General features: G+C 40.2%; 1 protein-coding gene across 9 annotated transcripts in view; it reads left to right on the forward strand.

The window, feature by feature from the left end:
• The window catches only part of LOC115232900 (dystonin), a 112,243-nt gene that overhangs the window by 83,294 nt on the left and 12,962 nt on the right, over positions 1-15,987 (forward strand). For 4 of the 9 annotated variants that reach the window (XM_029803061.1, XM_029803062.1, XM_029803059.1 and 1 more), the window contains 17 exons: positions 2,115-2,261; positions 2,354-2,577; positions 2,650-3,444; positions 3,536-4,389; positions 4,645-4,934; positions 5,015-6,058; positions 6,172-6,649; positions 6,740-6,909; positions 7,038-7,859; positions 7,964-10,785; positions 10,968-10,979; positions 11,454-13,578; positions 13,667-13,914; positions 14,344-14,397; positions 15,081-15,158; positions 15,595-15,766; positions 15,858-15,975. In XM_029803061.1, the coding sequence (XP_029658921.1) occupies positions 2,115-2,261; positions 2,354-2,577; positions 2,650-3,444; positions 3,536-4,389; positions 4,645-4,934; positions 5,015-6,058; positions 6,172-6,649; positions 6,740-6,909; positions 7,038-7,859; positions 7,964-10,785; positions 10,968-10,979; positions 11,454-13,578; positions 13,667-13,914; positions 14,344-14,397; positions 15,081-15,158; positions 15,595-15,766; positions 15,858-15,975 (10,453 nt within the window). The remainder of the gene's footprint in view (positions 1-2,114; positions 2,262-2,353; positions 2,578-2,649; positions 3,445-3,535; positions 4,390-4,644; positions 4,935-5,014; positions 6,059-6,171; positions 6,650-6,739; positions 6,910-7,037; positions 7,860-7,963; positions 10,786-10,967; positions 10,980-11,453; positions 13,579-13,666; positions 13,915-14,343; positions 14,398-15,080; positions 15,159-15,594; positions 15,767-15,857; positions 15,976-15,987) is intronic. The other 5 variants (XM_029803063.1, XM_029803066.1, XM_029803065.1 and 2 more) reach the window with 2 other exon arrangements.

Raw genomic sequence — 15,987 nt, forward strand, 5'->3', positions numbered from 1 at the left:
TTTTTTTTTTTTTTTTTATCAACAATTGAGGAAATTGATACGTGCATGGGCATATAGATAAGAATCATTTTCATTCTGGTCTTGCCTCTTTCTCCCTCTATTCTACAGAGGAATCACCCTGTGCATCCTTTTATCGGAATGCTCGCTCCCAACGTTTTTATCTCGCATTATCAGTCCGTCTCCTCATCACATAAATATCATGCTCACACCTTCGTGCTTACCTTAATGTGGGTTTAGTAAAGGGTCGGCCATCATCATGAACAACACTAATCGGACACCGCATATGTTCCTTTAAAGAACTCGCGATTATATAATCGGCGATTGGCAGGTGATCGAACGATATATTGTGCATCGCATCATATCAACAATCTCCTTCATCACGCAAAATATCATTAATCCCAAGCCAAGTTTGGTCGCATCAACAACGCTAATCTCTTTTTAATACATTATAAGTAGCATTAATCTATAATTTTACCGTTAATCTATAATTTTATTATTATTAATATTAATCTAATAATTTCTGACGCTCTTATCTTATTTTACGATAAAAACATTTATCGTCTTATACAATATATGTATAAATACGATATATGTATATATATATATATATATATATATACATATACATATCGAAAAAATTTTTTGGGGAAAAATACAGCCATTATATATTCAATAATATATTCAATCATTTTGATCCAATTCAGGGAAACTAATAATTTTCCTTAATTGTAAAAAAAGAAAAAAAAAATCATTTGCTAAGCATACTAATGCGTACTGCAACATGCATGTATGGAAAACAAATCTATGAATTGGCATTTTGTTTCACTTTTCATTCAAAATTAACATTTGTTTACAAGGAAAAAAGGATTTAATTGAGAAAAAGTTCAATCGCTCACATATAATCATTAATCATGTCGTTGCTATTTATTTTTCATTATTTTCATTAAAATAAAAACGGCAGACGATTATAGCAAATAAATTGAATTGTTGAATAAGAAATGGAATTTAATTGAATTGATATTGAATAAAAATTTTAAAATTGAGTAATTCCATAATGTAATAAAATATAATAATCTAAAAGAAATAACAAGTATTCCACAAATAAGAAATATAAGGAAATGGTAGTGATAATGATACAATAACTATCGATTTTGGTACTACATCATCTTTATGTATATCATTTTTATTGTAATTTTAAATAACGTGAAACGCTTAACGGTAATTAAGATCAACAGAATAATTATAAATATCGCAGCAATATTAACAATAATTACATAATAATTACATAAAGGTTATGATTATCATAATTAGATAAATATTATAATTACACAATAAATATCAAAAATCTCTTTAATAAATAAATTTTTATAGAAGATAACGGCCAAAGTTGGTTTTATTTACCGTTTCGCAAAAAATTCATACGATTAACACATAAAATAATGTTAATAGATATATAATATCTTGTTTCAGTTTTGTCAATTTACTTGTTAATATGCGTTTAATTCACTAATTAGTTTTTAATATCTATCTGTTCAGAGTTACGATATATATTTATTATACATTTAAATGTTTTTTCCTTTTTTTCAGGTATGATTATGTTTACTTATCACGAACCTATGTTTTCGCTAGCATGAGTTTTAGCGAAAGTTTCTCCACGTTGTACATTACTGTATCATACATTATACGCATTATATTACCATCAGTACCATCACGTTATTCCATCATTGTGCGTTTTAATTTATTTGCTTGTTGGAACCTATTTTATATTACGTGACTTCATACTGTTATCGTTTATGCTTCAAACTGCATATGAAAAAAGACCGATACGTAAGATATGCAGTTCTTGCAGATAAATTAAAGCTACCATTTAATATAATGTATTTTACCTGTACGTTAAAAGGTGTGCCTGTGTTTGCATGCGTGAGATATGTCGTAAGCTTACCTACGTTTCTCTTAATCTTTTAATTAATACGACGAGCTATCGTCATTGGTGAGATGACGATCATTTTTATGATTTACCTTAGTGTTCTTTTTAGCGTACATTAGATATAAAGAAATGGCGAATTGCATGAATATAGATCGAAATGAATCGTTTCCATTTGACTTCATTTTAGCAAGCGGTAGAAGAAAAATATAAGCTCTGTGACGAAAGCTTGACTAAGCTTTTACAATGGATCTCCGAAGTTGAGGACAAGCTGGCGAATCAAGATACCGTGAAGGAAGATATAGAAGAGTTGAGAAAGCAGATAATTAACATGAAAGTAAGTACAGTAGAATTCATAACGATCGAACATCTATAAATGCTTGTTTAAAGATTTAGATATTTCATTGTGGAATGTAATGTTATTTGCAGGATATTAAAGAAGATCTTGAGTCGCACAATCGGCCCGTATCATCGTGTCTAGATCAGATTCGACAAGTCGTCTTGACTGGCAGCAACGTGTTGTCAAGCGATGAAGTGTCCACATTGGAGAAGAACGGTCGGTCTCTCAAAACTCGATTTGACAAAGCGTTAGATCGCACTGATAAATTAGTGAAACGTCTCACTGGTGCCAGAGACGAATTGACAAAATTCAAGTTTGTATTGCTCTAATATAATTACCGATTATTCGAGTATTTTTTGAATTTAATTGATTTTTTCTTTCACAGGAACGAACTGACGACATTTTCAATTTGGTTGGACAAAACCAGATGTATTTTGGAGGATAAGGAACGTTCCCTGTCCGATCTGAACAAACTAAGCAGTAGTACGGATACGACTCGCGATTTCATTAGTGATGTCATTGCTCATCAAGCAGATCTGAGATTCATCACAATGGCGGCACAAAAATTTGTTGACGAGAGTAAAGAATATCTTCAAGTTCTCAACGATTTCAGGACTAGCTTGCCACAAAGATTGCCACACAAGGAGCCCACAGCTAGCCAAGATTCGCCAGTACGAGCCGAAGTATCCAGCGCGACAGCTCAGTACAAAGATTTATTATCCCGAGCAAATCTTCTGTCAGATAGATTATCGGGCGTAGGCGGCAAACAGAGAGATTATCACGATTCTCTGGATAAGGCTAGAACGTGGTTACGGGAAGTTGAACCGAAAGTACATAGAATTATCTCCGAGCCTGTCGCCGCCGAACCAAAACAAGTAGAGGACCAATTGAGCAAAACGAAGGCGTTGAACAACGAATTCCTCGCTAATGAGCGTTTGGTCGATAATGCTAAGCACAGTGTTGAGGCTCTGCTGAATTCTTTGGAAGGCCAATTGACGATCAAGGAGGCTAACGACCTCGAAGAACCGGTGAAAGCGTTAGAGGATAAGTACAAACAGCTCAGTAATGCTTTGGCTGAGAAATGTCAAGAGCTTGACACGGCGCTAGTGAGAAGTCAAGGAGTGCAAGATGCATTAGATAGTCTAGTTGCGTGGCTGAACAACATTGAAAGTCAATTTAAGTACGTATAAATACAATTATCATTTCTGAAATGTATCAATCAATAATAATTTAATTTATCCTTATATTTTCACGCAAATTGTATTGCACAGGTCGCTTCAACGTCCGGCAAGTTTGCAAAAGGAACGCTTAGAAGAACAGCAAAGGGAGCAACGATTACTTCAGGCGGACTTAGATAGCCACCGCTTGAGTGTAGAAACTATCACGAGAAACGCTCAGGATCTTCTTTTGAATTCCAGCAACGTTCGCATTGCCAAACGTATCGAGAGCAAGTTAAAAGATGTACAAAGCAGATTTGAGAAACTAATGGACAAGTCTTTGAGACGCGGTGAATTTCTAGATGAAATAGCGCAAGCTCTGAACGAATTTCTCGCGGATGTATCCAAGTTTGAGAGTTGGTACGCGCACATGATGGAAGTTCTCGACTCGAGAGATCTGGGCAAGCTCGATATGTCGGAGTATGAGGCCAAGATGGTTCGATTGATAGATATGCGGGAAGATCAGCGCGGAAATTTTGAAGATCTCATACGTAACGGAAAGAATTTGATCTCCAAGAAGGATATAACTGAGGCCGGAGCGATTAGAGACAAGATCAAGGCGCTCGAATCTCAATGGAAAGAATTGAACAATCTGCTCGACGAAAAACAACGATTGTGCAAATCGCGGGCGGAGCAACATACGGCATATGAGAAACTGCGGGATCAGGTACTCGAATGGCTTATCCGTACGGAGAACAAAGTGCAAGGACTTGAACCGGTTGCCGTTGATTTAGACAAATTAAAGATGCAACAGGAGGAGTTGAAACCCATTCAAAAAGAATATCGTGACTACGGCAACACTGTCGATAAAATCAATGATCTCGGCATTGCTTATGACAGTTTGATGAAAGAACGCGGCGAAAGTCCGACGCGTCGACGTGGCAGTACTAGCCCGACAAAGAGACCAGGTATTATCATTTGTATTTGCTAAGATTACTATATTTGTTTGATTGCATAGATACTTTTCGATCATGACCATTATCATGCCTGTAAATATCGGTATATTGGACCCTTTGCGAGCCAATTGATACCGTCAATTCGTGCAATTTTTATCAGTTATAGCAATTCTAGCTTATATATCTTTCACGTTGCATCTTTTTCAGCACACAAGCATTGCCATTTCCGTTACGTTTGATCGTTTTTTTCTGTCATTTTTTTTGTAGTACTGCGAATGTCGCAAGACGGTCGCTCGCCGTCACCTACTAAATCCTACGCAGTTCAAAGTCCGGTCTCTCCAGGTGGTAGCAGCGGATTCAGCAGTCGCCGTTCGAGTCAAGATGGTTTCCATTTGGAAGAATTATCGCCGGTTCAACAGCAACTTTCAGAAATTAATCACAGATACGGATTACTTGGCGTCAGACTGTCAGATCGCCAAACAGAATTGGATAATATTAAGGAAGAATTGAAGAAACATTTGGACCATTTGAAAGTACTCTCCCAATTCTTGGACAAGGTAATTATATCTATTTTTAAATGATGTTATATTTTTTATCATAGTCTGCACGCAGTAACATTTAAAAATATTTTTAACAGATTCAGCGACAGTTGCCTAAAGAAAGCATGCCTGCCACTAAAGATGATGCGGACAAAACAATTAAGCAGATAAAGATTCTTGTCGAAGAAATGTATGAGAAACAGTCTCTATTAGACAGTACTCGAACGCAAGTGCGTGATTTAGTCAGACGCAAAAAAGGAGCAGAGGGTGTAGATACATTGAACGACGAGATGGAAGATGTTGTTAGTCGATGGAGATCGATCTCGGACAAATGCAAGGATAGAATTAAATTCTTGGAAGACATTAAAGACTTTTACGACACGTATGAGAGTCTTGACTCCTGGCTCGGCGCTAAAGAACGTATGTTGAGCGCTTTAGGACCCATTTCGGCCGATCCTCGTATGGCCGCGAGCCAAATGCAGCAGGTGCAAGTCTTGCGAGAAGAATTCAGAACTCAACAGCCGCAATCGGATCATCTCGTACAAGTCGGAGAAAGCATTCTCATTACGATATCCATAGATTCTCCGGACGGACAGAAGATAAATGCGCGATTACAGAGCATTCGGCAAAGATGGGCGGATCAAATGAGAAGATTAGACGAAAGAGCTCAGAGTTTAGGAGACGCCGCTGATACAGGTCGCGAATTTGACGCCAGTCTTAACCGACTACGGAATGCTCTGCAAGGAATTTCAGACAACTTAGACGAATTGACTCTCGAAAAGGACCCTGAAGAACAGCTTCGTAAAATCGAAAATCTAGAGAGACAATTGGAAGGTCAAAGACCGTTATTAGCGGATGTGGAAATGGCCGGTGCGCAATTGTGCGAAGTTTTGAGTGATCCAGCATCGAAATCCGAGATTCAAGGAAAACTCGCCACAGTTGGCAAGATGTACAACAACTTACAGAAGAAGTTAGATCACAGGAAAGCTGAAATCGAAGGTAATCTTCGAGATGGAAGACAATTCGAGGCTTCCTGCAGCAGAACTCTCGGATGGCTCGCGGACGAACTTGGCAACATGTCTGAAAAATTACTGGTATCTGCCGACAGAGAGATTCTGCAGCAACAACTTGATCATCACGAAGTATGTATAAATATTTATGAAATATTTTGTATTTTTTTCTCAATTTATGTACAGTTCATATTTTTTACTCCATTTTTTTGTTATAAAACAAAATTAAAATATTACTTTTTTAGCCTGTGTATCGAAATGTGATGGGCAAAGAACATGAAGTCATAATGTTGCTGAACAAAGGACGCGATATACTTGCAAGATCGCAGAAAGCTGAAAATCGTTCTCTCCAGCGCGATTTGGATAAGATGCAGTCGCAGTGGGATCGTTTGAAGAAGGATACCGTCGAAAGACACACCAGATTGCAGACTTGCGCAGAGCATTGCAAGAAATATTACAAAGCCCAAGATGTGTTTCTTCCATGGCTTCGACAGGCCGAAGACAAATTGGACAGTTTAATTCCCACTTCCTTCAGGCGCAAGGACATCGAAAAGCAGCTGAAAGAATTATCATCGTTCAGAAACGAAGTATGGAAACACTCAGGAGAATTCGAGAATAACAAAATGCTTGGCGAGACATTTGTCAGTGCTTGCGATATTGATAAACAAAATGTGAAGAACGAACTTAGTGCTATGAAAACCAGATGGGATAAATTAAATAATGGTACATATGGTTCATTATTTTATATCGTAATTTATTATGATTTAGAATATATTTTAGTATATATTATAATTTAATAATTTTGTTGTGTAGATTTACTATCTAGGACACAGTCTTTGGAAGATACCGCACGTCACTTAATGGACTTTAATGAAAATTTGCGCGATTTGCAGCATAGTTTACAACGTTGTGAAGATAAATTAGCTTCGCATGATGCTCTTGGTGGAGCGGCTAAGGATCCGAAACTTCTCGATAGAATAAAGGTAATGCGAGAGTTTGTTGAATACAATAACTCTCTTATGAGAACATCTCATAAAACCAAAAAAAAAAGAAAAAAAAAGATATGTGCAGTCAATGCAAAATATATATATTAATTATATATTTTTTTTAGAATTTACGAGAGGAGACAACGAACTTGAAGAAACCTTTGCAATGCGTGAGACAACAGGCCAACGATCTCGTGAATAAAGCCGGCGAACAAGGCGTTGATGCGACACATTTACAAGACGAAATTGATAATGTTACCGATCGTATCAATGACTTGCAAGCAAAATTGGATGACAGATGCAACGAATTGCAAAGCGCAGCGACGGCGGTCGCACAATTCAATGATCAAGCGAAATCAATCAGTCAATATCTGTCCGCTCTCGAGAAAGATTTAGATTCCATGAAAGCACCCGGTAGGGAAATTAAGATTGTACGAGGCCAATTGGAAGATACTGCCAAAATCATCAGCAAAATTAATAAACTGTACGACGAAATCGGCGATCTGCAGAATCGTGGCGAACGGTTGGTCGATTACGGTTTCGCTGCCGACGCTGTAGCAACTAGAGATCAGGTCGACGGATTTAAACGACAAATTGGCAAGCTGGATGAGCGTGCGCGTACCAGAGAAGATGAACTCACTTCCACTTTGAACAAATTACAAGAATTTTATCAATTGCACGCCGATGTTATAGAAGGTATCAGTGATGCGAACGAACAAGTCAAAAAGTTCAAGCCTGTTGGATCCGAAGTGGACTCGATTAAAGCTCAGCAGGAGGACTTCCGGGCTCTTAAAGCCAAGAAGATCGAGCCACTGGCGCATGCTGTTGAAGAATGTAACGCGCTCGGTCAAAGTCTAATACAAACTGCAGGACGAGATGTCAATACCAGCAATATCGAGAAGGATGTCGACAAGATGAATGAAAGATGGAATGATTTGAAAGACAGGGTAAGCATTCAATTTGTATTTAGATATGTATCAATATTTATGCAAGAATTAATCGAAATAGATATTGTTTTATTGTTTAATTTATATAAATACCATTTTTTTAGCTGAACGAGCGGGATCGCAAATTGGATGTTGGATTACTGCAATCAGGCAAATTCCAAGAAGCTTTGGATGGTCTAGAAAAATGGTTAACCGATACGGAAGAAATGGTTTCGAATCAAAAACCACCATCCTCAGATTACAAGGTCGTGAAAGCGCAGCTGCAGGAACAGAAATTCCTACGAAAGATGTTGCTGGATCGTCAAAATTCTATGTCATCTTTGTACAACATGGGACGAGAGGTAGCCGCCGATGCTGACTCGAAGGAGCGTAAAGCCATTGAGAAACAATTGAACAATCTAATAGGTAGATTCGATAATTTGACGGAAAGCGCTGCGGAGAGAATGGATGCTCTTGAGCAAGCTATGGCAGTCGCAAAACGGTTCCAAGATAAATTGATACCGCTTGCCATTTGGTTAGATAAGACGGAAAAGAAAGTGAAGGATATGGAATTGGTTCCTACTGATGAGGAAAAAATACAGCAACGTATCAACGAACATGACATACTTCACGAGGACATTATATCCAAGACACCTGATTTCAGCGAACTCACGGAGATAGCAAGTCAATTAATGTCGCTCGTGGGCGAAGACGAAGCTACTACATTGGCCGATAAACTTCAGGACGCGGCAGATAGATATGCCGCTCTGGTCGAACGATCCGAGGCTCTCGGCAGTTTGCTGCAACGTTCGAGACAGGGTTTGCGCCATCTGGTTCTTACCTACCAAGATCTACAAGGGTGGATGGAGAACATGGAGATCCGATTGTCAAAATATCGCATTTTGGCTGTACACACAGAGAAACTCTTGCAACAAATGGAAGATCTCGCGGATCTCACAGAAGAGGTTTCGACGCGGCAAACGGAGGTTGATAGCACCGTGGATTCCGGTCTGGAATTGATGAAACATATCTCGAGCGACGAGGCGCTTCAACTGAAGGACAAGTTGGACTCTTTGCAACGACGATTTAACGATCTCGTTACGCGTGGCTCAGATCTATTGAAACATGCCCAAGAGTCCTTACCGCTGGTGCAACAATTCCACGATAATCACAATCGATTGATGGATTGGATGCAGGGCGCGGAATCCGCTCTGCAGTCGGCTGAACCTCGCGAGGAGGAGATTATTCGACTCGAGATGGAAATATCAGAGTACAGACCCGTTTTGGACAAGATCAATGCAGTGGGTCCCCAACTATGCCAAATGTCACCAGGAGAAGGTGCCGCAACTATCGAGGGTCTTGTAACCAGAGACAACAGACGATTTGACGCGATTGCTGAACAAATTCAAAGGAAAGCAGAGAGAATTCAGTTGAGCAAACAGCGGTCTTTGGAAGTAATTGGCGATATCGACGATTTGCTCGATTGGTTCAGAGAAGTAGATAATCAACTTCGAGAAGCCGAGCCGCCTAGCAGCGAGCCAGAGATTATTAGAGTACAACTGAAGGAACACAAAGCACTCAACGACGATATATCCAGTCAAAAGGGCAGAGTTCGAGATGTCATATCGATGGCGAAGAAGGTAATACGTGAGAATGCTCAACACGAAGATACATCTACAATCAGAGACAAGATGGAGGATTTACGAGAAACAATGGAGATTGTATCGAGTCTATCAACAGACAGATTGGGAGCTTTGGAACAAGCTTTACCGTTAGCCGAGCATCTTCGCGACACACATGCTGGTCTAGTCAGTTGGCTTGAAGAGGCTGAACAACAAGTCGCTATGTTACCCATGCCCGCTTTGCGGCCTGATTTGATAGTTGCGCAGCAGGACAAGAACGAGCTTCTCATGCAAAGCATCAACGAGCACAAACCCCTGGTGGAGAAACTTAACAAGACTGGCGAAGCTCTCATTAAATTGTGCAATGAAGAGGAGGGCATGAAGGTACAGGACATTCTGGAAAACGACAACGCCCGCTACGCGGCATTGAGAGCCGAACTGAGAGGTCGGCAACAGACGCTGGAACAGGCGCTACAGGAATCCTCGCAGTTTTCCGATAAACTAGAGGGTATGCTGCGCGCGCTGTCTTCCACCGCCGATCAAGTGAACGGTGCTGAACCTGTTAGCGCTCATCCGGCTCGTCTGCGCGATCAGATGGAGGAGAATGCGGCTTTGGCAGACGATCTCGCTCAGCGATCCGAAGCTTACGCAGCCGTCAAGAAAGCGGCCGACGATGTGATTAGCAAAGCCGGCAACAGGGCCGATCCAGCAGTGAAGGATATCAAACGTAAACTAGAGAAACTCAACAAATTATGGGCCGATGTACAGAAAGCTACGACCGATCGCGGTCATACTTTGGACGACACTCTGGCCATCGCCGAAAAGTTTTGGGCCGAGCTGAATGGGGTTATGGCCACCCTGAGAGAACTGCAAGATGCACTTGCTGGACAGGCACCACCGGCAGCTCAACCGGCCGCCATCGAACAACAGCAAGTGGCGTTGCAGGAAATCAGGCAAGAGATCGACCAGACCAAGCCGGACGTTGAGCAAGTCAGAGCATCGGGACACGAATTGATGGGCTTGTGCGGCGAGCCAGATAAACCTGAAGTACGAAAACACATTGAAGATTTAGATCAGGCTTGGGACAATGTCACCGCTCTGTATGCCAGACGTGAAGAGAATCTGATCGATGCCATGGAGAAGGCGATGGAGTTCCACGAGACGCTGCAGAATCTGTTAGAGTTCTTGAAAGAAGCCGAGGTTAGATTCGGAAACATGGGCCCGCTCGGCAGTGACATCGACGAGGTGAAGAAGCAAATTAAGCAGCTGGCTAACTTCAAGGCCGAAGTGGATCCGCATATGGTGAAAGTCGAGGCGTTGAACAGGTGACAATTAATTTTCAATTGAAGATTACATTTAGACATTAATAACGTTACAAAGAGTTCAGTGCACAGCATTGTCCCCTTTGTGCAACTCCCGTCCGAGAGTTATTTGCGATGAGACCTTTAAAAAAACGTTAATTCTAATCCCGACTTTTGTTTTTCTCTGCGCCGGTTCCCGAACATAGGAGTCTGACAAGGCAAGTCAATCTCTCTTTGTGTTGTCGCTGGTAGTTAGAGCATGGCTTCATGTTGTTCTCAACGTGTCTACTTCGTTCCGTTTAGTTTAATAATCTTGCAGCTCTTAACACAATTTATGTTACATATTTAATTGGATCCTTCCCTTATTTACCTTATTCCAAGGTAAATTCCTCAGCCGCATGTAGCAGGTGAATCGAGTGATCAACCACATGAGAATTCGTAGATGATAATACAATTTATATTTTTGACAGAAATAATGTGGAAGCGGCACTGATTAATGTTTAGTTGATATTAATTCCTCCGGTAGTTAAACTTATTGAAATTTTTATACCCGTCTTTCCTGTAGATAATGTGGTGTTCAATGTTGTGTGATTTGAGCGTATACAACAACATATATTATACATGTTGCTGTATATAATCAAGAAATATATTATATTGCGATACATTTTTTCTAACATTATCGTCTTTTTTAGACAAGCGGCCGAATTAACGGAAAGAACCTCTTCCGAACAAGCAGCAGCCATCAAGGAACCGCTTGGTGACGTGAACAAGCGGTGGGACGGACTATTGAGAGGTTTGGTGGAGAGGCAACGATTACTGGAGAACGCATTATTGCGACTCGGCCAATTCCAGCACGCTTTGGATGAGTTGTTGGTATGGATCGAAAAAACCGACACAACTTTAGATAATCTCAGGCCGGTAGCAGGCGACCCGCAAGTGATCGAGGTTGAGTTGGCCAAGTTGAAAGTTCTAGTAAATGACATACAGGCTCATCAGACCAGCGTTGACACTCTGAATGATGCTGGACGTCAATTAATCGAGGATGGCAAAGGTACTGCGGAAGCGTCCACTACGGCAGACAAGTTAGGCACGCTGAATCGCCGTTGGCGAGATCTATTGCAACGTGCCGCTGATCGCCAGCGAGAATTGGAGGATGCCTTACGAGAGGCGCAATCCTTTACCGCCGAGATACAGGATCTACTTTCGTGGCTGGGCGATGTTGATAGCATGATAGTAGCTTCCAAGCCCGTTGGTGGATTACCCGAGACGGCATCCGAACAACTGGAGCGTTTCATGGAAGTATACAACGAGTTGGAGCAAAACCGTCCGAAAGTCGAGACGGTGCTGCAACAGGGACAAGAGTACCTAAAGAAAGCGGATACGACCAGCGCCGGTGGATTGAACCACAATCTGCGAACGTTGAAACAGAAATGGGATAACGTGCTTGCGCGCGCCAGCGACAAGAAGATAAAATTGGAAATTGCCCTGAAGGAAGCTACTGAGTTCCACGACGCATTACAAGCTTTCGTCGATTGGTTGACCAACGCTGAAAAGATTTTGACAAACCTCAAACCCGTCTCGAGGGTCATGGAGACCATACTTCAACAAATCGAGGAACATAAAGCGTTCCAGAAGGATGTTGGCGTTCATCGTGAGACCATGTTGAATCTTGACAAAAAGGGCACTCATCTCAAATACTTTTCTCAAAAACAGGACGTGATTCTTATAAGGAACTTGCTTGTCAGCGTGCAACACAGATGGGAACGTGTGGTCTCCAAGTCGGCCGAAAGAACGAGGGCTTTGGATCATGGTTATAAGGAAGCTAGAGAGTTCCATGACAGCTGGTCAAACTTGATGTATTGGTTAGATGAAACCGAGAAGACATTGGACGAAGTCGCTGCTGACGGACTTGGCGGCAACGATCCGGATAAGATTAAATCGCGCCTCAACAGACACCGTGAGATACAAAAGGCGCTGAGTGCTAAGCAAAATACATACGATACCACTATGAAGAACGGCAAAACGTTGAAGGATAAAGCACCGAAGACCGACGAGCCTGCTTTGAGGGAACTTTTGAACGAGTTGAAGAACAAGTGGATCACGGTCTGCGGTAAATGCGTGGATCGACAGAGGAAACTGGAAGAAGCTCTGCTATTCTCCGGACAGTTCAAGGACGCGATTCAAGCACTGCTGGAGTGGCTGAGCAAGACTGAGAAATACTTAGCCAGCACCGGACCGCTACACGGCGATCTGGACACGGTGACCAATTTAATGGAGCAGCATAAAGCTTTTGAGAGAGATCTGGAATCTCGTGCCTCGCAAATGGAGTCTGTTATTAAGACCGGTCGCGAGTTAGAATCTAAGGCCTCCATTGAGGATGCGTCGATGATCCGATCGCAGTTGTCCGAATTGAACAGTCTCTGGGACAGAGTGACCAGTCTCTCGTCGAAGAAGTCCTTGCAACTGGAAGAAGCCCTCAGGGAGGCTGAACGACTTCATAAAGCCGTGCACGTGTTGTTAGAATGGTTGAGCGATGCAGAGATGAAGTTGCGATTCGCCGGACCACTGCCGGAGGATGAGCAAGAGAGCAGGAACCAGCTGATGGAACACCAGAGATTCCTCCGCGAGTTACAATCTAAAGAAATTGAGAAGGACCACACATTAGAATTGGCTCATATTATTCTCGGAAAGGCGCATCCCGATGGTGCCGCCGTTATCAAACACTGGATTACGATTATTCAATCTAGGTGGGAAGAAGTGGCGACATGGGCCTACCAAAGGAATCAAAGACTGGAGAACCATATGCAGGGATTGCAAGTTTGTATTATGTTATATAATATAAAATATATTGTAATATTTTATCTTGTGTAAGAAATATTGATATTGTTATACATGCATTCTTCAGGATCTTGATAATCTTCTCGAGGAGCTATTAGCTTGGCTCGAAGGTTTGGAGAACACTTTGAACGCCTTGGAGACGGAACCGTTGCCCGACGACAGGGCTACGCTTGAAATGCTTATCGCAGATCACAGAGAGTTTATGGAGAACACCAGTCGAAGGCAAAACGAGGTCGATCGCGTATGCAAGGCCCGACAAATTAAGTCGATTAAGGATGCGAGAAAAATATCGAAAGTTAGATCGCCTGCGCCTACGTACGTATTTATTGATATAAAAATTTATATATTAATGTTATAAAATTGCATATAACGAAAGTTTTCGTTTTTATAAAGTATACGCAGATATATTATAGAGATGCTAATAATATCATGCAAAGCATTGTATTCTGTTATGACTACTTTATGTTCAAAACGTTAAGTTTCGTTTGCATCCTAGTTATATATGTGTTACATTTGTGTCTTTCTGTATTTAATGAATATTTTAGTTTATTTCACACACGTGTCTTACTACACAATTGCAATATTAGCGAAAGTTCGAGATCGCCGTATTTGATAGAATTACCAGAATCTTTCACTTTGTTAGCAGCTTACAATCTTTTGTGTTGTCTTTCATGCATTGAATCTCTTTTGTGTTTTGTGTCTTTAACTGTCGCATGATATGTTGCTTTTGCAATGGAATTTCAGTAAGGATCTCTATCAGGATAGCGAGCATGAGCAGCCTCAACCACGTAAACAAAGGTGCGTTGTTTATTGTAACACAAATCTTTCTTACATAATTTAATCGCATAGCTTTTTTGTAAGTATAGCATGTTTAATACGCACATCTTTAGTTAATGTACAAGTTTCTTTTTGTGTAATCTCTTGATATTCAAGACAAGACACATTCTCACAATATAATATAATATATACATAATTACATTAATTACCATACAATAGTTTTTATTCGCACAATAATTTTGCAATAGCAAGAATTATTGATTTAGCAACGACATTAAATGTATTAATTCACTTGCTTTTCACTCGTAATTGTCCACAATGTACATAATGTTTGCAGTGTCTATGTTAAAATGTCTCATATTTTATTACTTACATATTTTATATTATATGTATGTTACATCATTATTTATACACATAGCTGAAGACATCAATTTACAATTGACAATTTTTTTTCCAACATAAAATGGAACTGATTTTCTAGTATTATTAGTATTATTATCTAGTATTATTTATCAAATATAGTTTGTTTGCCTAAAAGATTATTACATTTGATAAAAAAAATTCTCACTATATTTCACATAAAGTCTAATACTTACATAGAAAAACAATCTATAAACTAGACTACTGAGATGTCAAACAAGGTTTCTATAGATTCCTTATTTAGTAGAAAGTATTTGAGTGATGTGACGCATGTTCCTGTTTAGCCGAGGCAGCCCAGGTCGTGACAGAACACCAGATCTTTCATTGCCACACATCGGTCCACGCTTCCCGCCAAAAGGAAGGTTCGTTACGCCTAATTTTATTTCAGTTCATTCTGCATTCCCATTTTCACTTGGAATCATACAGGCATTAAGTGCGCTTTGATGTATGTACGATTCGACCTATCATACAACTCGCTAATGATCCGGTAATGGGATTCTTGTTTTCTTGCGGGATGAAATGTGGCTGGGTTTGATGAACTGTTACTCATTTTTGCTCGCAAAATCATCTGTTTTGAAAGTGTGAAGTTTTGGGTTTTCTAAAATGAGACATTTATATATACTCTTGAACTTTTTATTCAGTTTTTCTTTATTCTCGCGAATATATCATTGTCATATTTCCTTTAATTCTTACTGTGAAGTGATATCAATGGCCAAAAAAGATGACATTCATCAATTTTTACCTTAGACATATTTTTATATATTTTTTCATGATGTATATTTTCTTCTTTATGAGCAGCAAAGGAGCCGAACCGGAATTCCGTAGTCCACGAGTTAAGCTGCTCTGGGATAAGTGGCGTCATGTTTGGATGCTGGCGTGGGAACGACAACGTCGTTTGCAAGACAAGTACAATTATATACAGGAGTTGGATCGTGTTGCTAACTTTAGCTGGGAAGATTGGCGCAAACGGGTAAGGCTCGTAGCACAAATTTGTCGGGAATCTTTTTTTTGGGAAGATAAAATCCGTATAAAAGTGTATAATATTTATTATTTAATTGCAGTTCCTGAAATTTATGAATCACAAGAAATCCAGACTGACTGATTTATTCAGGAAGATGGACAAAAACAACGATGGACTTATTCCGAGAGAGGACTTCATTCAAGGAATTATGAACACGAGTACATGTCATT

Source organism: Formica exsecta, unplaced genomic scaffold, assembly GCF_003651465.1.
Source record: "Formica exsecta isolate Colony F162 unplaced genomic scaffold, ASM365146v1 scaffold1505, whole genome shotgun sequence".
In the NCBI taxonomy this organism is placed as follows: Eukaryota; Metazoa; Arthropoda; class Insecta; order Hymenoptera; family Formicidae; genus Formica; species Formica exsecta.